At 54.1% G+C, this 22288-nt stretch overlaps 3 protein-coding genes across 5 annotated transcripts in view; 1 reads left to right on the forward strand and 2 right to left on the reverse strand.

Moving 5' to 3' along the window:
• Positions 1-2481, forward strand: part of TNXB (tenascin XB) — a 58063-nt gene extending 55582 nt beyond the window's left edge. For both annotated transcript variants that reach the window (XM_079148535.1, XM_079148536.1), the window contains 9 exons: positions 113-232; positions 333-476; positions 573-703; positions 814-946; positions 1027-1178; positions 1270-1366; positions 1456-1617; positions 1692-1855; positions 2191-2481. In XM_079148535.1, coding sequence (XP_079004661.1) covers positions 113-232; positions 333-476; positions 573-703; positions 814-946; positions 1027-1178; positions 1270-1366; positions 1456-1617; positions 1692-1855; positions 2191-2292 — 1205 coding nt within the window. In that variant the 3' untranslated portion in view covers positions 2293-2481. The remainder of the gene's footprint in view (positions 1-112; positions 233-332; positions 477-572; positions 704-813; positions 947-1026; positions 1179-1269; positions 1367-1455; positions 1618-1691; positions 1856-2190) is intronic.
• Positions 2286-6023, reverse strand: CYP21A2 (cytochrome P450 family 21 subfamily A member 2). Of its 2 annotated transcripts, XM_079148548.1 has the most exons (10): positions 4846-6023; positions 4673-4762; positions 4408-4562; positions 4203-4298; positions 4005-4106; positions 3824-3910; positions 3476-3676; positions 3072-3250; positions 2890-2993; positions 2286-2772 (listed from the first exon to the last, which is right to left on the reverse strand). In XM_079148548.1, the coding sequence occupies exons 1-10, from the start codon at positions 5117-5119 to the stop codon at positions 2510-2512; spliced, it is 1551 nt and encodes a 516-aa protein (XP_079004674.1). In that variant the 5' UTR covers positions 5120-6023; the 3' UTR covers positions 2286-2509. The 2 variants fall into 2 exon arrangements, with proteins under 2 accessions (XP_079004674.1, XP_079004673.1); XM_079148547.1 differs by having other exon boundaries at positions 2286-2993.
• A 1940-nt stretch (positions 6024-7963) lies between these two features.
• C4A (complement C4A (Chido/Rodgers blood group)) lies at positions 7964-21789 on the reverse strand. Its single transcript, XM_079148537.1, has 41 exons — positions 21630-21789; positions 21312-21510; positions 20988-21189; positions 20707-20777; positions 20540-20628; positions 20236-20318; positions 19956-20052; positions 19722-19827; positions 19502-19634; positions 18599-18714; positions 18317-18493; positions 18007-18192; positions 17694-17879; positions 17374-17532; positions 16957-17083; positions 16733-16807; positions 16265-16462; positions 16065-16176; positions 15905-15975; positions 15531-15670; positions 15207-15416; positions 14909-14960; positions 14719-14808; positions 14387-14596; positions 14150-14225; positions 13875-14031; positions 13661-13777; positions 13380-13551; positions 12913-13145; positions 12655-12822; positions 12260-12319; positions 11236-11329; positions 10956-11142; positions 10736-10826; positions 10523-10597; positions 9434-9536; positions 9183-9272; positions 9002-9100; positions 8772-8855; positions 8374-8506; positions 7964-8242 (listed from the first exon to the last, which is right to left on the reverse strand). Exons 1-41 carry the CDS (start codon positions 21692-21694, stop codon positions 8101-8103), a joined length of 5235 nt encoding a protein of 1744 aa, XP_079004663.1. The 5' UTR covers positions 21695-21789; the 3' UTR covers positions 7964-8100.
• Positions 21790-22288: the final 499 nt, after the last annotated feature.

Raw genomic sequence — 22288 nt, forward strand, 5'->3', positions numbered from 1 at the left:
GGACTGGAGCTCCGACTGTGGACGAGCGAGTGGCCAGTGGAGTCTGGGAAGAGCAGAGTCTTAGGAGTAGGGAGAGCGGTGGGGACCCCTCTGAGCCCCTCCCCTCTCCCAGTTCCTGATGGCCCCACCGAGCTGCGTGCACTGAACTTGACTGAGGGATCCACTCTGCTGCACTGGAAGCCCCCCCAGAACCCTGTGGACACATACAACGTCCAGGTCACAGCCCCAGGGGGTGAGCAGGGCTGAGGACTCCCTCTGCGTGGGATTGTTCAGGGTGAGGACAGCAGGGTGTAGCATGGAGTGGCAGGAGCTGACACCTACCCCCATTCTAGCCCCATCTGTGCAGGACTCCGCCCCGGGCAGTGCTGTGGATTACCCGCTGCGTGACCTGGTACTCCACACCAACTACACTGCCACTGTGCGCGGGCTCCGGGGACCCAACTTCACCTCCCCAGCCAGCATCACCTTCACCACAGGTATAGCCAGGGGGTGTGTGGAGTGCGTAAGTGGAGAGGTGCAGGGGAACCAGGTGGGCCTCATCCCCATTATCTCTTTCCACCTTCCCTCCCCAGGGTTGAAAGCCCCCCTGGACTTGGAAACCAAGGAAGTGACTCCCCGAACAGCGCTGCTCACTTGGACTGAGCCCCAAGTCCTGCCCACCGGCTACCTGCTCAGCTTTGACACTCCTGGTGGACAGACTCAGGTGCCCACACCTCTACCCTATTGGCTACCTCCCCTCCCTGGGTTGCTGCTGGCTCTGGCTCCCCCAGGAGGTCTCCTCCTCCCCTGACCTGTGTCTTGTCTGTCCCACAGGAGATCCTGCTCCCAGCAGGTGTCACCTCTCACCGGCTCCTTGGCCTCTTCCCCGCTACCCACTACCGCGCCCGGCTCCAGGCCGTGTGGGACAAAAGCCTCACGCCACCAGTGTCCACCTCTCTCACCACTGGTACCCAGAGCTAGGGCCGGAACGGGGGGCTACAGGGTCTAAGGTCTGGAGAATGGACAGGCTTCTCACCCTCTTCTCAGGTGGACTGCGGATCCCCTTCCCCAGGGACTGTGGGGAGGAGATGCAGAACGGGCCCAGCACCTCGAGGACCACCACCATCTTCCTCAATGGCAATCGCGAGCGGCCCCTGAATGTGTTTTGTGACATGGAGACTGATGGGGGCGGCTGGCTGGTGGGTGGCAGCAAGAGCCCAGGGATCTGTGTAGGGCAGAGGTTGTTGCCCCTGAAGCCAGAGGCTGATGCTGTTCCCATCTGCCCGCTAGGTGTTCCAGCGCCGCATGGATGGACAGACAGACTTCTGGAGGGACTGGGAGGATTATGCTCACGGCTTTGGGAATATCTCCAGGGAGTTCTGGCTGGGTCAGTACCTCAGGGATTGGGAAACTAGGGAGAGAATGAAGTCCCTGTGGACCCCAGGAGTCTGATGAAGCTCCCACCCCTACCCCCAGGCAATGAGGCCCTGCACAGCCTGACACAGGCCGGGGACTACTCCATGCGCGTGGACCTGCGGGCTGGGGATGAGGCTGTGTTTGCCCAGTATGACTCCTTCCGAGTAGGATCGGCTGCTGAGAACTACCGCCTCCACCTGGAGGGCTACCATGGCACCGCAGGTAAGAATGGGCCCAGGACTGGGAAAGGGAGTGGGAAGGAGGGACCTCACCACTCCTTCCTGTGCCCTGCCCAGGGGACTCCATGAGCTACCACAGCGGCAGTGTCTTTTCCGCCCGTGATCGAGACCCCAACAATTTGCTCATCTCCTGTGCTGTCTCCTACCGTGGGGCATGGTGGTACAGGAACTGCCACTATGCCAACCTCAATGGGCTCTACGGGAGCACGGTGGACCACCAGGTGAGAGGCTGGGGAGGCAGCAGGGCTGCAGTGACTGGGGCTTGGTCGCTTGGGTGACGCCCAGGATGTGACAGAGTTGCTCATGTCTCAGGGCCCCATCTGTGAAATGGGATAATAATGTCGGCCTTGCTGTGTTATCCCAGGAAGATGATTTATTGGGTGAAAAAGGCCAACTCAGGATTAAACCTCAGTCCTGTGAAGCCGAGGGTTGCAGTGGGAGCAGGGGTGTGGGTGGGGTGTGGGGGAGAGTGGATAGATCTCTGATAATTACTTCCTAAAGGGCAGGGTAGGGACAGATGAGATGTCCAGATTTGACTCTTGACAAACTTTCCCAGGGAGTGAGCTGGTACCACTGGAAGGGCTTCGAGTTCTCCGTGCCCTTTACGGAAATGAAGCTCAGACCAAGAAGCTATCGGTCCCCCGTAGGGGGAGGCTGAGCTGCTGCCCACCTCTCTCACACCCCAGTATGACTGCCGAGCACTGAGGGGTCACACCCAGAGAAGAGCCAGGGATGCCTCCACCTCCCAGCCACCAGAGGAAGCCTTCTCTGCCTGTGATCTCACAGCATCATGTTTACAGGGGGGAGGGGGAGGGGTTTCTATGGGAGCAATAAAGGAGAAACTGAGGCACCTGGCTGGCACTGATCCTGCCCCATCACTGGCACTGGTCATGCCCCGGGACCCCCAGGGCCCGGGGCTGCAGGCGGACCTGAAAAGGCTGCATCCAGAGGTTCAGGCTACTGCAGGTCAGGGGCTGCAGAGAGGGCAGGGTGCCTTCAGGCAGCAGTGTAAAGGCCTGGAGCAGGTGGGCCAGCACCATGAAGAGCTCCATGCGTGCCAGCGGTTCCCCCAGGCACACACGTGCTCCACAGCCAAAGGATGTCACTTTGGGATTCTTGCCAGGCTTCAGGAAGCGGTCTGTGAGCCGAGTGGTGGATGGGGCAGGGAGGTTTTTAGCAGCTGTGGGCTTGTCCACCTCCTCCTCCACCTCCACCTCCTCCTCCACCTCCATGCCTGGAACCCAGCCCCACATACCAGGCCAGAACTCCTCTGCTCGCTCCCAGACCATCTCGTCAAGGTTGGCACCTTGGAGGTTAGGGATGACAACTGTATCCTCAGGGATGTCGTAGCCAAAGATGCTGGGGGAAGTTGGAGTTAGAGGCCGACCAGGACCCTGCTCAGGCCTTCCTCACTCATCCCTCACCCTTGGGACTCACCTGCTGGCCCTGGTGGTGCGGTGCGGCAAGGCCAAGGGCACCACAGGCCGAAGGCGCAACACCTCTGCAATGGTGGCATTGAGCAAGGGCAGCCGCATTCGGTCCTTGTATAGGATCTGGGCGCTTGAGGCCCCAGGCCCCAGATGGAGGTCCAGCTCCTTCTGCAGTCGCTGCTGAATCTGTGAGGCAAGGGTAAACCTGGAGTCCAGGGGCCAAGCTCTGCCGCCCACTCACAACTGCCTGGCCTCCAGCCACTCCCTCCAGATACCCAGTTGAGCTATTATGTCCCTTTCAATGAATGTAGCCCCCGCCAGGGTGCAGCACCAAGAGCAGAGTGAGTTGGGTTCTTCTGACCCAGATTGGGCTTCCAGGAGGGAGCCTTCTGCCTGCCCCCCAGGGCACACCTCAGGGTGGTGAAGCAAGAAAGCCACAGCCCAGGAGAGGGAGGCCGCCATGGTTTCACTGCCACCGATGACAAGGTCCACCACGGCCATGTGCACGTGCCCTTCAAGGAGTTGTCCAGAACCACTGTCCTCTCTTGGCCTCCCCAGCTCTTGGAGCATGTAGTCTATCATGTCTTTCCACCGGCCTGTCACCAAACTCTCCTACAGAAAGTGGGAGAGTGGCTGAGTGCCCAGCTTGGGGAGGGTGGTGTGGGGGCAGCAGACCCAGAGCTGGGCCCAACAGTGATACTGGGGCAGTAGCATCACTGATTTGGGCCAAGGGGAGCCTCGTCCATGTGTCACTCTCACCTTGTGCTGCTTCAGTTGCTGCTCTACAATGTTGTCCCTTTTTTCTATGATCTTCTTCAGCTTCCAGAGCATTGGGTTGGGGAAGAACTGGGCGAGGGCAGAAGGAGAAGCAAGAGTAAGCTAGGAAGGAGGCCTATTCCTCGAGTCCCCACCAAGGGGTGTCCAGACTCCACCTCTGCACCTTGAGGAAGGGAAACAAGTCCACAATTTGGATGGACCAGTGGCTCCAGGCTTTCATCACATCCCTAACACAATTGTGAATGGCATATACCAGGGTGTCATCCTGCCAGGAAAGAAGGAATGCTTTCAGTTCAGGACCAGGGAAGGGTCAGGGAAGGAGTAAGGGGTAGGACGGAGTGGAGGAGAGGGCAACCTTGACCTTGCTTCCAAAGATGAGGCAGCAGATGATGTTACAGACGAAGAAAGAAAATTCCTCTTGGATGGCCACGGGGCCACTGGCCTGGGCTCTCAGGTGCTGTGGAAGAAGAGCAGGAGCTACTCTGGCAGGCAGGGTGCAAAGGGGCACTGTGGGTGAGGGGAACGTGACCCATGGGAAGGGCTGGGCTGCGGGAGCTCAGCTTCACCTCACAGAACTCCTGGGTCAGTTGCTTCACCAGGGGCTCCAGGGATTCACGGATGCCCAGTAGCAGGGCTGAGCGGACAAGTTTCTTGTGGGCCTTCCAGAGGAGGGAGTAGTCCCCTAGTGACAGGTCTGGATAGTGCTGAGACACCACCTTGTCTGCAGGCGGGATCACAGGGATGGACAGTGGGAACTGACCACAGAAGCCAAGGACCTGAACTCCTGCCTCCCCAGTCCCTTCCTCTCCCCAGGAATGCCCCAGCCCTTACAGGATGGTACCCGGGGTCTGCCAGCGAAGTCAGCCCACTTTCTGACCATAGCCTCCTCAATGGCCCTGTTGGAGTTCAGCACCACAACATCTGGGGAAAGCCCAAGCAGGTGTCAGGGAGGGCAGGACCCCACCTAACCTCCCACATGGGCCAAGGAGGGAGTGAGCTCTCACCCTGCAGCCCTAAGCGGAGTCTGTAGACGGGCCCGAGTTTCCGAGTGAGGCTGAGCAGATAGATGGGGAGGTTGGGTCGCAGGAAGTGCAGGAAGCCTGGGGCATGAGGAGGGAGGTGGAAGCCCCTGAGCTTCCTCTGGCCCCACAGCAGGCGGCTGCCCGCCAATAGCGTCAGCAGCAACAACAGCCCAAGGAATAGCATGGCTGGAGACCCACGCAAGGCCCTATCACAACCACTTATAATGCTCGAGCCCCACCTTGCTGCTTGGGTCATTTTGGTGGCCTCCCAACCCCCACCTTCAGGACCCCTCCCACTGTCCTACCCACAGAGTGGCACATTCCCAGAATGGTGACACTCTTATTGACCTTGGAGAGTTCTCATTTCAAAGGGCATACCATCTATCAAGAAGATAGGAAGGGAAACAAAACCCTGACCTTTTTCAGCCAGAATCAGCTTTCCAACTCCATGTCAGCCATGCAGGTTAATATTTCCATCCCCAGCCTGGGGCCTCACGCTCCATACCCCATCTTGAACAATTTTACTGGTATAAATTTGTCTCCAAGAGAAAATAACAGTCCCTGCCTAATGTGTCCCTCTAGGATTGCCTGAAGGACAAAATGACATGAAAGTAGGATTTTCTTTGTTTTTACTTTTAGATAGAGTAGCCATATGGCCTATTTTGCCTGGGGCATTCTAATATATACCTGTAGTCCCTGTGCAATTATTAATAGAGCCCCTCTTTGAGGGGTCATCATTTGGAGCATGTAACAGATGCTGTTCTGTGTGCTTTCCCTGTAGAATGGAACTCTTCAGTCTTACTATACATAGAACACTAGTGTTGTCCCCATTTTATAGATAAGGAACCTGAGATAAGAGGTTGAGTGGCTTCCCCAAAAGCACAACCAGAAAGTGGTAGAGGCAGGATTCAGACTGGTGATCAGGCTGTAGAATCTGTACCTTTATTAGCTAGTGGCATCTCTAGTCACAAGGAAAATCCACACACTTGAACTCATGTGATAAAAATAAGAATTGTTGGGCTGGGATATAGCTCAGTTGGTAGAGTGTTTACCTAACAAGCACAGGACCCTGTGTTTAATCCCTAGCAATGAAAAAAAAAAAAAAGAATTGTCATATAAATACAGAGGTATTTCACAGAACCCAAGAACAGGAAAGCAAGGAAGGGAACTCTGGTCTTGAAGACCTTTTGGTGGGAGTTTTCTCTTCTGTCACTCCTCCAAATCCAATTCCAGGTATGATGACCTGCTTCCAGGCAGGCAGAGAGGGGCTGCTGTTGGTGCCAGGGTCCATAGGTTACAGGATCAGACCAAGAAGAGTGTGGATTCCCAGCACTACTGAGAATTAATCCCAAAGTCCAGGCGTAACTTGCACAATAACCTAAGCTGATTCAGGGGCTACTCCTCTTCTGGAGTTGTAGCCTTGAAGGATGGATTTCCACTGGACCAAGTAACTATCAGGCACTACTTTTGTGGGTGAGGAGGCATTTGGAGGCTTAGAAAAGAGACTACCTGGGAGGTGAGAGCTTAGGCTTCCCCCTGACTCCTCATCCCTGGCTCTGTAGATAGGTCCTGGGGCCTAGGGTGTCCCACCCTGCTAGGTTTACCCAGAGCATAGACTGTGCTGCTAGATAGGCCAGGTTGAAATCCCAGCTGTGCCACCTACTAGCTTAACCCTCCCTGCTGCTTAGGGTCCTACTGAAAGAGGCTCAGGCTCGGCCTGAATTTATGCCTTGCCCTGAAGGGAGAGGAGAGGGGTAGGACTTTTGGGGTTGGCAGTGACAGCTGCCATGCTCTTCATGGTCGACCTCCTGGGCCCAGGCCATATCTTGTCACAGCTGCAGCTACTAGCAAATGAGTTTATGCTACCACCACACAGAATGGCTTCATCACCACAGATGAAATGGCAACAAGGGAGTCACATAAGCAGAATCTCAGGAAACTCTGAAGTACAAAGAAGGTCAGAACTGTTTGACGTTGCATGGAAGAAGAAGGGGCTCAGTTTGAAAAGACTGATGTGGAAAACTGACTGCTTACCTCACCATCTCCATCTCCTCCACCCCACCTCCAAATCCCAGTTCCAAATATGATGAATGACTTGCACTCCTTCTCAACCTTCAAAACAAAACTTAGATGTCACCTCCTCCAGGAAACCTTCCCTGCCCATCTCCTTTACTGGATTAGATGCCCCATGGGACCACACTGCTCCCTGACATCACACTTTTTACAGAGGATGTGGAGTGCTCATTCTCATTTCTGCTTCCTCCAACATTGACCTCGGCACAGGCTGCCTACTGGCAGGTGCTCCAGCACAGGAGGAACAGAGTGGCTGTATTTCTGGTATCTGACACAGGGCATGGTATGGAGTGAGAGTTCTGTGAATTTTTGTTGAATGATTGAATGGTGGGCTGCTGAACTGTCTCAATTGACATCAAAACTCATCTCAGTAAATTTCCATGGGCGGACTTCTAAGGTCACCCCTGAAGGTCCCAAGGGTACCTCCAAAGTAGGGGAAAGCTAGGCAAGCAGGGTGGAGTGGGTTGGCCCTGGTAGAATAAGTGTTTCCTTCAGATTATTAACAAACACACCATAGTCAGCCTTTGGGCTTGTTTAAAATCAGTGCCCAGATGAAGACATCATCAGAGGATTGCACAACTTTGGGGAAGATACCTAATGCCATTGATAATAGGATCAAAGGTCAATAGGCTTTCAACAGACCAGGGCTCAGAAGTACCAAATGCACAAGGTCAGAGTAGGGACATGGGACTAGACACAGCTCATCTGGCACATCTGGTGATGTGTCAGCTGAGCACAAATCCTGCCCAAGGACAAGCGGACTGGTGACATTGGGCGATAGAACTCCTTGGGAACATACTGAAGAAAAGTCTCAGGGTGGACTCTAGTCCTTGAGGAAGAGGTTGTTGGGTCACAGTTCTGTTTGGGGTGGTCCCAGGATGTACTAAGGCCTGAGTCATCAGGGTGGGTTCAGGCAGAGGTGGCCAGTCCAAGGGCTCCAGGCTCTGAGAGTCCAAGATTACACAAACCTGGCCTGGGTCCCCCAGAACCTGGAATGGGGGCTGCTCTCAATCACAGAGACACACACTGACACTTTGGCAAAAGGCTTTATTGTGACCCTGCCCCTGGGGCTGTGTTCACAGGCCAAGGAGCAGCTGCACGCCAAGCATTACCTTTTCCCAGCTCAGGCTCCACCTGGGCAGTGGTGGGGTGTGGGGGGAGCCCTCACACTTGGCACCCCTGGGTGCCATACTCCTGGAGGAAGTCACTGAGCTGGGCGCAAGCTGCCCGCTGGCGGGTGCTCTGGCACAGGCGTTCAGAGGGCATCTCTTCAATCCAGCTATTTGAGTCCAGCAGATATTGGGGGCTGCAGGGGCAAAGAGGCTGTCAGCAGAGGTCAGGAGGATGGGCATGCAGAATAGAAAGCATAAGGCCTTGGCTTCTGAGGGATGGTCATGGGTGTGAATAAAGCAAGATAGAAGGGACCACAGGACTCACTCTCCATTGAGGTCATAGGTGGCCCCATCTAGACCCATGATCAAATATTCTTTCTCAGGCTCCAAGCGAAGGCGGCAAGAGGCTCGAACCAGGAAGTTGCGGTTCTGACCAGCAACAGCCTTGGTATCCTTGGCTGAGGGCGTAATGTGCACAAGAGCCATCAGAGGGGTAGGGAAGGCCAAGGGCAGCACAGGGCCAGGGGCTCTGCACAGGTCCATTGTTTAACCCTTACTATCTCTGATGGGCATGTGCTATTGCTCCCCATTTATGGGCAAGCCCAGGTTGCTAGTATGCTCGGACTAGTCTGAGTTTTCATGATTCCCAGTGGCCAGATCCCACACCCAAACCTTGACCTTCCTGCCTCCCCCAGTTGCCCGTCTCTTTGGTTCCCTTCCTACTGAAGTGCAGGACTTGGGTGATCCTCGTCTCAAAGAGGCGGAAAGCAGCTCTGCTATCTTCTCGGAGAATGTGAACCTGGAAGCCTGGGCAAGGGTGAGGGGAAGAGAGAGAAGGGTGATCACCTGGGGCTGAAAGGGCTGGACAGCAAAGAGGCCACACCTGGGCCTGTGAGAAGAGCAGGCAGTCTGGAGAGAACAAGACAGCTGGTCCCTGAGGGAGGAAGACTAACCATACTCCACTCGGGGATAGTAGCAGGCAAACTTCATCCTATAACCATCCTCATCCTGCAGTCCCCGCTCCAGGGCGCGACGCTGTCGAGGGCATTTCCCTGAGGTGGAGGGCCCAGATGAAGTGGTGCATTGGCCCCACCAGCCTATCTTCCCAGCCCTACCCCAGACCTTGCCTCTCACCCTCAGCACACTGGCAGACGTCAGCAGAACACAATGTGGACAGGAGTTTGCTCTTCGTTGGTGCCCCGTAAAACACAGAACATTTGTGCTCTGGAGAAAAACAAAGAGTGGAGTTAAGGCACATGTCCCTCCTCTGCATCTCCCCATCCCATGGAGCCCCATTCCACCCTTCACTATGCTGATTCTTGGCTTCCCAAATAAGGGCACCTAACCAAACCTCCCCAAATGCCAAGCTGTCCCTGACTGCTCACCGGGGCTGTAGTAGTCATATAGGGCTGCACTGGCCGGCTGCACCAGCCCCACGGCCACCTCCTGTACAGCTCCAAAGCCCACACACTCCCGGGAGGTGGGGACCTGGTAAGGGGTGGGGAAGTAAGATCAGGGAGTTGTTCCCCAGCCTACAGGCTTCTGGCTGCCTCTACTTGGCCTGTTTCTATTCTATTGCTATTGATCTTATCTCTAGCATCCTTCACATTCTGTTGCCTTCCTGCCACCAGAACTCTAAAAACTGATCCCCAAGGTCTCTGATAACTTCACTATACTGGTGGTGACCTTGCCACAGTATTCTCAGCTCCAATTCTTCTGCAGTCTTAAATTATGGACGCATTCTCAGAAAAACTCTCTAAACTGAAGGTAAGCTTCTGAACCATCCCTGGTTCCACCTGGTCACTTCTTTTTCTTTTTCTTTCTTTTTCTTTTCTGTTTCTTTTTCTTTCTTTCTTCCTTTTTTTTTTTTTTTTTTTTTTTTTTTTTTGTTGTTGTTGTAATAGATGGACACAATACCTTTATTTTATTTTTATGTGGTGCTGAGGATGGAACCCAGTGCCTCACACATGCTAGGCAAGCACTCTACCACTAAGCTTCAGCCCCAGCCCCCACCTGGTCATTTCTTAAATCCTTTTTTTCTCTTTTCCTGGGAGCACAGACCTGAGCCCACCCTCTTCTCCTCTGTACCCCCAGTGGGGGTCTCTATTCCTTGACTGCCAACAAATCCTTCCAGGTTGATGATTCTCAAACTGGACTTTCAGTACTATTCTTGCATTAGGACTGTGGCAGGACTTGTCCTCTAAGGCACTCTACCTGCCCTCAAACCACCCTCCTGACAGCCTTGTCCTCATCACCAATACAACTGGGGCTTCTGTTACCTGCCATAACCTAAGGAAGACTGCCTCTAACTCTGCTGTGGTTCATGTAAGTCACATTCTTGTACTGCTCCCTACTTATGTCCCAAGTCCCCAAGAGCCCCAGTTGCTGAGGCAGTTGCCTCCTGGAAACTGCATAATGGATTCAGTAATCCCAGTGCCATCAATTCCCTTCCTGTGTCACCCCTCCACACTCACCGAGTCAAAGTATAGTAAGACATGGGGTCCATCCGTCTCAAAGTGACTCACATAACGGTCAGAAAGGGAGGTCAGCTGTGGGGAAGGGGAAGCAGTTACAGGTCAGGGGCCCTAGGCCTCAAACGAGCCAGGGCTCAGCATCTGGAGGTGCTACAGGGATATGGAGCAGGGCTCCTGAGAGCAGAGTGGGATGGTCTGGGCGGCTGACCACACCTTCTCCAGGTCGGCCCGCAAGGCGTGGAATCCACTCAGGAGGGTGATATCTGCAATGGCCATGCCAGACAGCCCCACCTTGCCATTTCGCCTGTGGAGAGATGTGACCTGATGCCCAGGTTCCACATTACTGTGTTCCAGATGCCCAGCCCCAGCTTCTGTCCCAGCCCCATTCCCCTGGCCCAGTGGCTGCACCCAACATGGCCTGTGCAGCACCCACCAGATGCACACGGTGTACTGCACTCTAGATTCCTGTTCCTCTGCCACCTTGGGCACCTCCCTCCTACGGCGGTTCCTCCGTCCCTCAAACAGCTGCAAAGGTGTCACAGGCTGGGAAAGGGCACTTGGGTCATCGCTGGCTGGAAATTCCTCATACTCATAATCCTCATAATCCTCATTTGCTTCCCCTGCACAGGGCAGCATGGTGAGAAAGGGCTGGGAGGTCACTCAGTCCCACATCAGCCCCTCGGGGCCCAAGGCCTCCAGGCTCCAACACTCACTTGTGTAGTCCACATGGCCTGTGACCTTCACCTCAATTTGAAGATCCTTGCAGGTTGTGTTCTTCATATCCAGGACATTGTAGGTGCGTAGGACCTGGCTCAGCAAGGGGTAGGGAGAGGACAAAGGATGCTTGAGGCACAGACCTAAGGACATCTCCCTGGGCTCAGAGGTCTGAGCCCTAGCCCCTCTCTGAACAGTACAACCATAAGTGGGCACCAGATGGGCTGCTGGGTAAGACATGAGATAGAGATGAGGATGCAGGACTGCCCAGGGAGGTCAATACTCTAGAAGGCACACAGGAAGCTGGAATGGAAAGTTCAGGAAAGGGTTCTGGCTGAGGCTGGAAGGAGGAGAATGAGCTTGTCCCATGGTACAGGGAGCAGAGGGAAGAAATATATGCAGGGAGAGCTGTGGGGATGTGTCGTCTGGCCAGAGAGGTCGGCAGGGGCCCCAGTGTGACTTTTTTCCTAGGTAAATCTGACTGGTGTTTTCAGAAGGTCAGTCTTACTACCAGAGTGGAGAGATAGGAGGAAGGGCCAAGACCATTTTAACAAGAGATCTAGGACACAAGTGACAAAGACCCAAGACAGCAGGGGAGCAGAGCAGGAGTTACAGAGTCTATAAGGATGTGCTCTGGAGAGAAGCCACTCACATGGCCTCTAGAATGGTAGCTGGGCTCCTGGGCAGAAGGGGATCCCACCACTCAGACAAGGGACACAGGAGAAAGAAGAGGTTGGAGACCTGCTATGTCTGAGGTACTGTGGAATGTATCAAGCCTCTGGGTCAGGAGATAAGCCTGGACTGAGGAGCCAGACGTGGAGATAAAGGATATGACAGATGCCCAGAAATGGGGGAGATCAGAACAAGGGGGAAAGGCCCAGGATGGAAGCAGGGGACATCAACCCTGAGGTGGCTTCTTCCTCCCCCTGATGACAAGTCCATAGGGACCCCTCAACACCAGCTCCTCCCTTCTTTGCGGGCCCTGTCCCTCCCTTCGCCGGGCACCTGCGCTGCCAGCCTCACCTTCAAGGTTCCCTTGCTGTTTCCTCCCACCTTCACATTAATCTTGCTGCTCAGGGAAAACTTTCAGGAACAAAAAAATGAGAGACATCAGAAGGGCAGAGGGAAACCAGTTTGTTGCTCTAATAATTTATCTCTTCCCTTAAAACTTCCCCACATCACATTTCTAAAAGTTTCTACCTTTGTGTGCACTCTCACTTTAGCTTCCTAAAACCGTGTGGGACAGAATCTGCATATATATTATTTTATAGATAAGCAAAGGTCAGAAATTTGATCACACAGCAGAAAATCTTCGAGGACTTCTGGAAGAGGGTCACAGGGATTTCTGAAGGGGGCGGGAGGGGATGGTTTCTGGACCAGCCCGGTTGTCATAGCAACCCAGGTGTGGGAGTGTTCACCTGCAGTTCCTCCTCTATCCCTTTAATTTGGTGGTTGTTCAGTTGAAGCACATAGGACTTGAACCCACTGCGGCCTGTAGAACTGAGAGTCACATTGAGTCCCCGCTCCTCAGTGGTGTAGGAGGCAATCCAGTATGCCGACAGGGCATCCAGGGCAATCACTGTGTCCTGAGGAGGTCAGGCCAGGACTCAGTACTTGGTCTCAGGACTACTCAGTACTTGATCTCAGGTTGTCCCAGAGCCTGGGGCAACCCCTACCTGAGTGCTGCGGAATCCCCCTTGGAAGCTGCCCTGATGGGTGAGCCAGGATGCAGCCTGGTTGGCCAGCTCTGCTTTGCCCTCCCGAAGCAGCAGGTGAAGCAGACCATAGGCTGTGGTTTCAATCCATAGGGCTGGGGCCTGGGGCATGGGGTCTGCTGGACTTCGAGGAGCCAGGGTGGGTGACACAATATTGTTCTGAGAACCAGTGACTGAACCCCAGTACAAGTTATCTGGAAGAGAAGAGAGACCCACAGATGAACAGGGAAGCAGGTGGGGTCATCCCAGTTACCTGCCCTTTGACTCCCTTCTGTCAGGCTTTCCTGATTCTACTCCCAAATCTTCCCTGCTTATGCTTTAATTCCTTCTCAGGGTCTCCATTCTCTCTTTCTAGGTACATCCAGATATCACAAACCTCCCCCACACCAAAGCCCCAGGGTTACTGCCAAGACTCCCTTGTCCCTTACCACCAGTCTCCTGGGCCATTGCCATGAGGTTGTTGTGCGCAACATCCTGCAGGTCCTGGGAAGCCTTAGACAGTGCTAGGGCATAGGCTGTGATGGCAGCTGCATGGGCACCCAGGAGCCCAGCACTTGCTTTCTCCCCCAAGAATGAGTTTGCCTTTGAGATGGAGGATTCCTGGAAGGAATTGGGGAGGAAGGTCTGAGGTCTGGATGCCTGGGCTCCTGGGAACACTGGGTCTGGATGCCTGGGTTCCGGTGATGGGCAGACCCACAGGCATCCTTACCACTCTCTGCTTCAATTGCTGTGCACTCTGGTCCTGGAAGACAGCCAGCCCATGCTGAAGGGCAATGACCACAAAAGCAGTGAGAGCCACAGTTTCATCATTTCCCACCAAACCCCCCTAGAGAGGGGAGAAAAGATGTCAGTCAAGAAGGGAAAAGGCGGAGACAGTTTTTCCTGCAGGATCTCCGTGGCCCAGCCTCCCAGCACATTCACACCTGCATGGCCCTGTGGATAACTGGACAGGGGTCCTCAAATGAGCCGTCTGCCTGCTGCTGGGATAGCAGCCAACTGGCTGTCTCCTGCAGTTTTTCAGGTGAGCCGCCCACCTGCTCCTGAGCCAAACTTAGAACCTTCAGCACAAAGGCTGTGAGCCTAGAGGGAAGGAAGGGACAGCTGGGGATAGGAGTGGTCCCTCTGGAGACACAGTCCCACTTCCCCAGGTATCTGATTATTCACCCTCCAGGTGCCCTAGCCCCTCTCCCAGTCTCACCAGGTGCTGCTCTCCCGGTGTAACCAAGCCCCATAGGAACCATCTCTCTTCCGAAACTGCTGGATCCGCATGTAGCCTTAGAAAGGAGAGGGGGCTACTAAGGTGTTGCCCACTCTTTCAATGTTTATGTCTGAGGCCATGTTTCCCCTGCTTCCCCTCTCTAGCCTCTGGGCTGTCTATCTTTCATTAATTGCCCCCATCCCAGACCCCAGTCCTGCTTGCCCCTGCACCCAGAACCTTTCTGGATCAGATCCACAGCATGGTCCTTGGTCTCAGGGGGTAGTCTGCTCCATTGTTCTGTCTTGTCCAGATAGTGGGAGGCTGCCAGTGTGGGAGCCAAGTAGACCATGGTTTGTTCAGCACAGCCCTGGGGAAGCCTCAGCAGGGAGGCCAGGCCTCCTGGGGATAAGGCCCCCTCAGAGCCAAGGGTCTCCAATGGATCTGAGGCTATGAAGAGAGAGGGTTGAGGATGAGTCTAAAGATCCAGGGACTGAGGGTCAAAACAGGGGTCCACAGGCTTCACATGAGTCCAGGGTATCCATCAGCAAGGAGCTGAAGGTCACCCTCACCTGTAACCCTCACATAGCTGCTGAAATCTCCATCAGGGATAATATTTGGATCAGAGTTGCCAGGAATTTCCAAGCTCCGGCCTCGGTGGTCTGGGAAGATGGGAAAAGCTGGTAGTCAGTCCTTCTATCCACATCCCTAGCACCCCACAACCCCCTTAAGAAGCTGATGACTGGGTTAGGGGTCACTCACCCAGGGGGTTGAGTTCATAGACCATCTCCTCCCTGTGGATGGCCCCTTCCTTCTGTCTCAGGGGAAACATGGCTGTGAGGCATCAGACAGGACTACAGCCTTCCCCTTTCCCCCCACTGCAAACTCCCACGGGACTGTTTCAACTTTAGGGAGAATTGGGTTATGACTGTAGAAGATGTAAATAGACCAAAGCATTGGGTTTGGGTACAAGGACACTGATCTCAATAGCAGAGGATGAACTGAGGATGGGAGATAAATCTGGGAGACCAGAGACCTCGATTCAGGGGTGTCCATTCACCTCAATTTGCAGAACTTTGGACACTGCATCCCCTACAGGGAATTCAAAGGATCCTCGAGCCACCACCTTCAGGGACACAGCAGCAGCTGCCATAGGTACCACAGAGAAGGCAACAGGCCGGGCAGAGCCTGCAGGCACCAGCACCTGCTGGGCCAGTCCTCCACCCCCAGCCAGGCACAGCCCCTCCACTGGGGACACATGGACGCTCACCTGGGGGCAACAAAATGGGGATGGCCAGAGCCCCAGCCTAGTTGGGCTCCCACTCTCACCTGTCCCTGGTTTCCCCACCCACCCCCATGTGCTTAGGCTCCCAAGGGGCCTCACAGTCAGGTTTTTATCTAGGTAGTTATAGAGGACGGGCCGCAGCTCAAGTTGCTCAAAGCGGCGGACAGAGATGGGCAGGCGGAGGTGCAGGTGAAACTCGCGGAACACTCGGAGATGGACTGGTGTGGCCACACACAGACCTGATGGGTAAGAAGTGTGGGTATGGGGGGCAGAAGTCAGTGGGAAGCAGGGCATGACCCAGTTCTGCCCTCAGCCTGCCCCTTCTCTCTGGACCAGGCCAGGTGCATGCTACTAGAGACTTCCCCAGATCCCTGAACCTCCTTCTTATACTGAGAGCAAAGGGCTAAGCAGGGTGCCTGGGTCAAGGGGAAATGGGAGAAGGGCAGCTGGAGACCCAGGCAGGGCAACCTCACCTGTGTTTTTGGACAAGCTTACACCATGGATCTCCCACGTGGTCAAAGAGTCAGGGAGCCACAGTGACAATCTATCAGGAGAGGTAGAGAAGCCCTGTCACACCCCAGGGCTGGCCCCAGACCTAACCCAGAGACAAAGCAAGGCCCTGCAGGCCCTTACGTTTTGGAACGGTCCACTGTCTCCACTCTCCAGAGCCAGTTCTCTGGGAAGAAGCTGCGCACAAGAATATCATCTTCATGGATCAGTTCCTCCTCCTGCAGGACCTCCAGGGCTGGGGGTCGTGGGGGATGGGAGTGAGGAAGGACTGCTCTGCCCTTCCAGACACGATTGCCTGTTCCCCACCCCACCGAGCCCCTCACCTCGGGCGAGGCCCACCTGGCCCCTGTTCCTATTCTTCTTGCGCAGGCTCTCAGCAAACTGGCAACAAGACAGGAAGGGCTCCCGGCAGGCCAGCTGTGGCACACGAGCCACTCGCTGCTCACAAGAGCGTGCCATAGGTAGCCGTGTCAGCCCATCCTGGCAGCAGCGCTTGGCTTCTGGGGAAGAATACTGGCCCACTGCAGGTCAGGTGAGGTTAAGTGCAAGGGACCAAAGCAGACACACCTCAGCCCCTATCCCAACCCCTAGATTCACAAGGACTTGCCTCAAGAACTTAAGGCCAGGGGGACAGCCACCAGCCCAATTACTTCAAGCCCAGAACTTGGTTTCTTGTGCCCACATACCACCTACTAGCTCACTGAGGAGTAAAAGGGCAGAGAGGCAGATGCCCACCCTGACCAAGACACAAGTGGACAGCTTAAGTTGCTTCACAGGTGCCCACAACTCACACTTCTCACTAATAGCCTTTTGGAAGTTCACATTTCTCTTCTTCCGGGTTTTCTCCTCCTTGGGACAGCTTAGACCTGGTAGAGAGCAAGTCAAGTCACAGGATGAGTGGTCCTGCCTCTCCTTTCCTCCCCTTCCCCTACCCATCCCTTCTTCCTCGATCCCACCAGCCCTTTCTCCTTTCTCATCTTCCCCTCACCCACTCCCTTTCCATCTCTGTTCTCACTCTTTCTGACTGAGGTAAATTGGTCTCCATCAGAAAAGGCCAGACCCACTGCCTGGAACACCTGAACGGCACTGTCCCCACCTCCAGGACCACAGCCAAGGTCATAGCTGTTCATAACGTCAAAGACCTGGTAAGAAAAAGGGAACTGAGAGTCGAGACTGTCTGAGGGGCAGGATCAGCTGCTCAGCTGTGAGTGAGAGGGCAGGGCACAAACAAATATGAAAGATAAACAGAGTGGGAAAATAGAGACCAAGGGGCAAGAGGAGAAATGGATGAGGTCCATGGCCTGAGAGAAGACGGGGAGAGGTCTGTAGGAGCTCAAGTGAGATCTAAGAATTGAGCTTAGCACTAAGGCTCAGGGAATCAAGGGAAGGAGACATAGAGTGGCAAGAGGATAGGGAAGAGGGCTCAACAAACCTTGCCTAGGTCCAGAGGCTTGTGGGACCTGCCGCCCACAGCATACAGAGCTGTGTCCACAGCTCCAAGGGCCACCAGGGCTTGAGAATCTGTTTGCATGTGCAACTTTACGTTCTCCCCATTACGATAGTCCTTGGCACCATCCAGGGTCAGCTCCAGCTGGCAGAGATGGGGGGTGGGAGCAGTCAGAGTGGGGAGAGCCTCTTTTAATCCCATGCAATCTCAGTGTGCCCCAAACTAAATCCATGCCCTTCTGGCAACCACCCTGTCCTTCTCTCTTAACCCCACTAACACACAACACCTCTGCCAACCCCAGTCACCTTGCCCTCGCAGGCCTCAGCCTGGACATCCACTCGCAGGGAGTTAGCCACTGGGAGGCCTCGATGATAATAGAAGGCCACAAAGTAGAAGGAGGGTGCCAGGTGATGGCCCACAAACACAGAGACTGAGGTCAGGGTCCTCCTGCGCTCTCGATTCATAGACACAATCTCTCCCCGGGAAAGGATCTGGGCCAAGAAGGAGGACAAGAGTGGTTTCCTCTTCATTGAATATCCCCAGTCGTGAAGAGCACCCAGCCTGTCCAGAGGGCTCTTCCCTGCACCCTGCCCTCCTCTACTCCCAAGCTATGCACACCATGTAGTAGTAATGAGAGAAGGTGTCCTCACTAATGCCCACGGCTCGCAGGTTCAAGTTGAAAGTGTCCCCTACACGAGGGGGTTGAAGATCCAGCCGCTCAATAGACAGAAATGCAGAGCCTCCTGAGGTTGGGGCTTGCACAGTGAGACTGGCTATGGCTGGATAGAGGGAGCCTGCAGACACCTGGAGAGAGAGGCATGTCAGGGTAGGGTCAATGGCAAGGATCCATGTACCCCACTCCTTTCAAGCTGGGCTGTGGAACCTTCTTCCCTTCGCCCACTGTCCCAAAGGGTCAGAGGAACCCTACCAAGAGCTGCAGTTCTGTCGTTGTCTTGGGGACAAGAATGGGAATGCTGATTTGGCCGATCCCATCTGTGTTTTGTTGAAAGTCTTGAATTTTAGAAACTGACCCAGAAGACAATGTGGCAGAAACTTTAACAGGAATGCCAGAGGCTGGGGAGCCTGACATTTCACGGACCAGGGCCTAAGTGGGTGGGAGAGGGGCTGGTAAAAAGGGAGCAGTCAGCAAGACCCTGGACCCTCCTGACCAATGCCTGCTCCCCTCCAATCCTGCCCCTCCAGGAGCAACCTGCAGCAGGAAGGGGGCCCCAAGCACGAGGTGTCGCTTGGTCTTGCTAAGATCCAAGGAGAAGGCAGATGACACAAAACGCCAGGATGTGAGCTCTGCCTCCTCCATCTCCCCCCCTGCAAGACAAAGGGTAGTGAGAAGTTAAGGACAGAGTTCTGGGAAAAGAGGAACAGGAAAGTGAGAGGGCAGCTTGAGCATGCTCCACCCCCAGACAACACACAGACCAACTGGTATTTATCTCTACATTGGCTAAAGCCCAACAAAGGATCTGCACACAGATGTGTGCTGCATGAGAGAACAGATGGATGAATGACTGAATGAACAAAACAATAAATAAATAAACTGAGATGGAGAAAAGGACACAATCATGCAAAGACAAGTTGGAGAAAGACAAGGCTTCTGGATCTTTTCTGTTTTGGGGCCTGAGATGAGGTAACAGAAGTCAGGGGTGTGTAGGTGCTAGAGAACATGGTCAGTGCTATAATTTTGATCTTAAGAGTCCCTCAAAGGTCCATATGGAAAAGGACTGATCCCCCATGTGGCAATAGTGGAAGGTGGTGGGACCTTTACAAGGTGAGGCCCAGTGGGAGGACTTAAGGTTATTGGGGGCAGACCTCCAAGGTGATAATGGGACCCTGGTCCCTTCCTCTTCCTCTCTTTTGTTTCCCAGCCATAAATTGAGCAGTTTTACTCCAACATGCACTCCCACCAGGAGGTGCTGCCTCACCACAAGCCCAAAGCAAAGGAACCAACTGATCATGAACTGGACCTCCAAAACCATGAGCCAAAACAAACCTTTGCATTTATAAGTTGACTATGTCAGGTATTAGGGTGATGGGAAGATGATTAACACAGCTCAGAGGTCAGAGGCAAGGGGCTGGATTTTAGTTGGGAGTCACTCACCTGGAGACTCAATGATGGCTGCTGCAACATAGAGACACAGCCCCTGAAGGTCATCAATACCAATATTGAGCTTCTCTAGGGCACCCTGGACCTTATCCTTTGAGAGGGAAATGTGACTCTGGCCATCCACCAGCTAGGGCAGGGGAGAAAACAGGACATGAGGTGAGACTAGAGTTCCCCCACCTCTCTGCCCCTGCACCTCTCCCTACCTCCTTCTTACCTTGTTCTGAGTCTCCAGTCCCCGAAGGAAAGTCTTCTTACGATCCTCATCCTGGAGGGCAAAGCGCACATATGCCACCCCCTGTACTGGCTTCCCATAGATGTACCTGTTACCAAAGGGAGAAGGGGAAGACGGTGGACTGGGGTCTGGTAGAAATAATGATCTGGGAAGTGGGACTCTATACCCTGTTCATACTCCATGGGAGCAGGACCTGGCAGGGACAGGCACTGTTACCTGGCCTGGATGTCTAATTCAATTTCACCAAGATATCCAGGTGCAGTCAGGATGTAGGGCTTTCCAGGGGTGATCTTCACCTCAAAGTTAGGAAGAACTGACCCAGAACAAAGGGGTAAGCAGGTCAAACCCTAGTAAAAGCACCCTTCTAAGACTCACCCCACCCCCAGTCTGTAATGCCCATACCTCCCTAGTCCTGCCCTGCTCCCACGACCTCTCCTTTGACCCCTTATTTCCTTCATGAAAGAAGCTACCTGTCTTTCATGTCTCCAGCACTCACCATATTTCTTCACCTCAAACAAAATGCTTCTGTTGGATTCCAGACTGTCTGAGAATCGGGCTGAGATCTTCCAGGTCCCTGGTCTAAGGATGGACAAGGAAGGAACTCAACTCATCTGTGCAGGAGAGCCACAGAGAGCCAGCAGCGTGGTTCTCAAGGGGCAGTTCTGGGGGGGTTAACCAGAGGTTCAGGAGGCCCAGGACAGGGCATTTGGGATGTGACTGTGTTGAAAGTGGAAAGCCCAGAGGGAAGTAGGAATTGAAGTGGTGCAGGTAGGGACCACTCCCAGGTGGGGGTAGCTTACTCTGAGATGTCTGGAATCACAAAGTCATCCTGGAAGATGGATGAAGGGACCCGAACCTCCTTCTTGTGCACACGCAGGCCAAAAGAATTCTGCAAGGAGAGTAGAAGTGGTCTCAAGTGGGAAGCACATCAGCAGCCAGAGTCAGGAAGGCAAGTCAGGGGACTCACCTCTACCATGACTGTGAGGGTGTCAGTGGATGGGCGCATCTTCTGATCCAGTGAAAAGATCCGGTACCGAACTGGGAGTGCAAGATGAGAGGTAAGCAGGAGGCCATGTGCAAAGAGAGGGTGGGCCCAATCCCCAGAGTGAGGCAGGGCTGAATATTTGCTTGAGAAACCCTCTAACATGGCACTTTCTTTCAGGATACCTCACATAAGGGGAACCAAACATGTCCTGAGTGGGTTGGTTGGGAGGGAGTTAAAATAGAGACCCTGAGACCAATGCTCACCCTGTTGGCCAGGGTTATAAATGGGCTGGTCAGTCTGCAAAAAGAGGTGCCCCCGACGAGAGGAGAAGAGCAGGTTAACACCCTGAATATCTGTTGTTCTGGACAGGGAGTTTTTAAGCCATGATGACTGGGCCACCAGCTGGACCTCAGTGCTTCTACGTAGTTCAAAGAGGCCACAGCTCTTTGCATCATTCAGGGGGATCTGTCAGGAGGAGAAGGAGAAGGATCAGGTCAGAGACAGAAGAAGCCAGTCATTGGCAAGATGACAGAGGGGAGGAAGGGTGAGGCTCCCAGAAGCAGCAGGAGAGGGTGGGAGTCAGTTACCTGGAGGCTGAGGAGTACAAAGTCTTTTTCTGAGCTGAGGGTGAAGTCCTCCTTTGGGGAGCAGCGGTTATTATTTCGGCTTGGATTTCTCAGGAAAACTGATCCTTTTACTACCTGTCCCTGGGGTACATCTTGGAGCTGCACCCCCACTGACAGGGGGACCCCCAGATGAACCACAGAAGGCGAGAACAGAAGCAACCTGAGGAAAGGGGTATCACAGTCAGGTCTGGTCCGGAACACCTAAGCTCTCTCACTTCTGAACTGGGTTCCATTACTAGCCCTGCCCCCACCCTAGCACCAGCATATTGCCTCCAGGACCTGGGTTTCTGCAGAGACAGGACAAAGAAGCTGGATGCCCAGATCAGCCCCCAGAGGAGCCTCATGGCTAGAGGATCCAAGAGGAGTCAGATCTGTCTGCCCATCCACTCCCTTCTGGTCAACCTAGGGTTTAGGGCAGAGATGACTCTGGACATTGCTCCTCCCCTGCCTCAGCTAAGCCGGGAAACCACGTGACAACCAAGAAATGCAACTGGCCCCAGGCCCAGTGTTGGGGGTTGAGGGTAGGGGACAGCCAGTACACCAGGGTCTGAGGAAATCCAGAAAAATCTTGGCCTAAAGATGAATCTTGCCTTCCCTGTTAACCCCCCTCATCCTGGTGCCTGGACACTGCCCTCTAACTGGGTGTACCCACGTGTGTACACATACAATTGCGCTCACCTGTTCCTACGCCTACGAGGGCCCAGTGTGGCCTAGATGTACAAGCCTAACAAAACAAGGATGGGCTTCTAAGACCCTTGCCTCTTACTTTTGCCCTGACACAAAATAAACCTCCCCAGCCTTTTGCATTCTGTAGGCCCTAACAGAAATCCTGTGGTTTAGGAAATGGGGTACACCCTCATCACCCTACAGAGAGAACTGGCCTGAGTACCAGAGTTAACCCTTGCTCTCTGTGAACAATAGGGCAAAGCTCAGAACTA

Source organism: Sciurus vulgaris (assembly GCF_902686455.1).
Source record: "Sciurus vulgaris genome assembly, chromosome: 7".
NCBI lineage: Eukaryota > Metazoa > Chordata > Mammalia > Rodentia > Sciuridae > Sciurus > Sciurus vulgaris.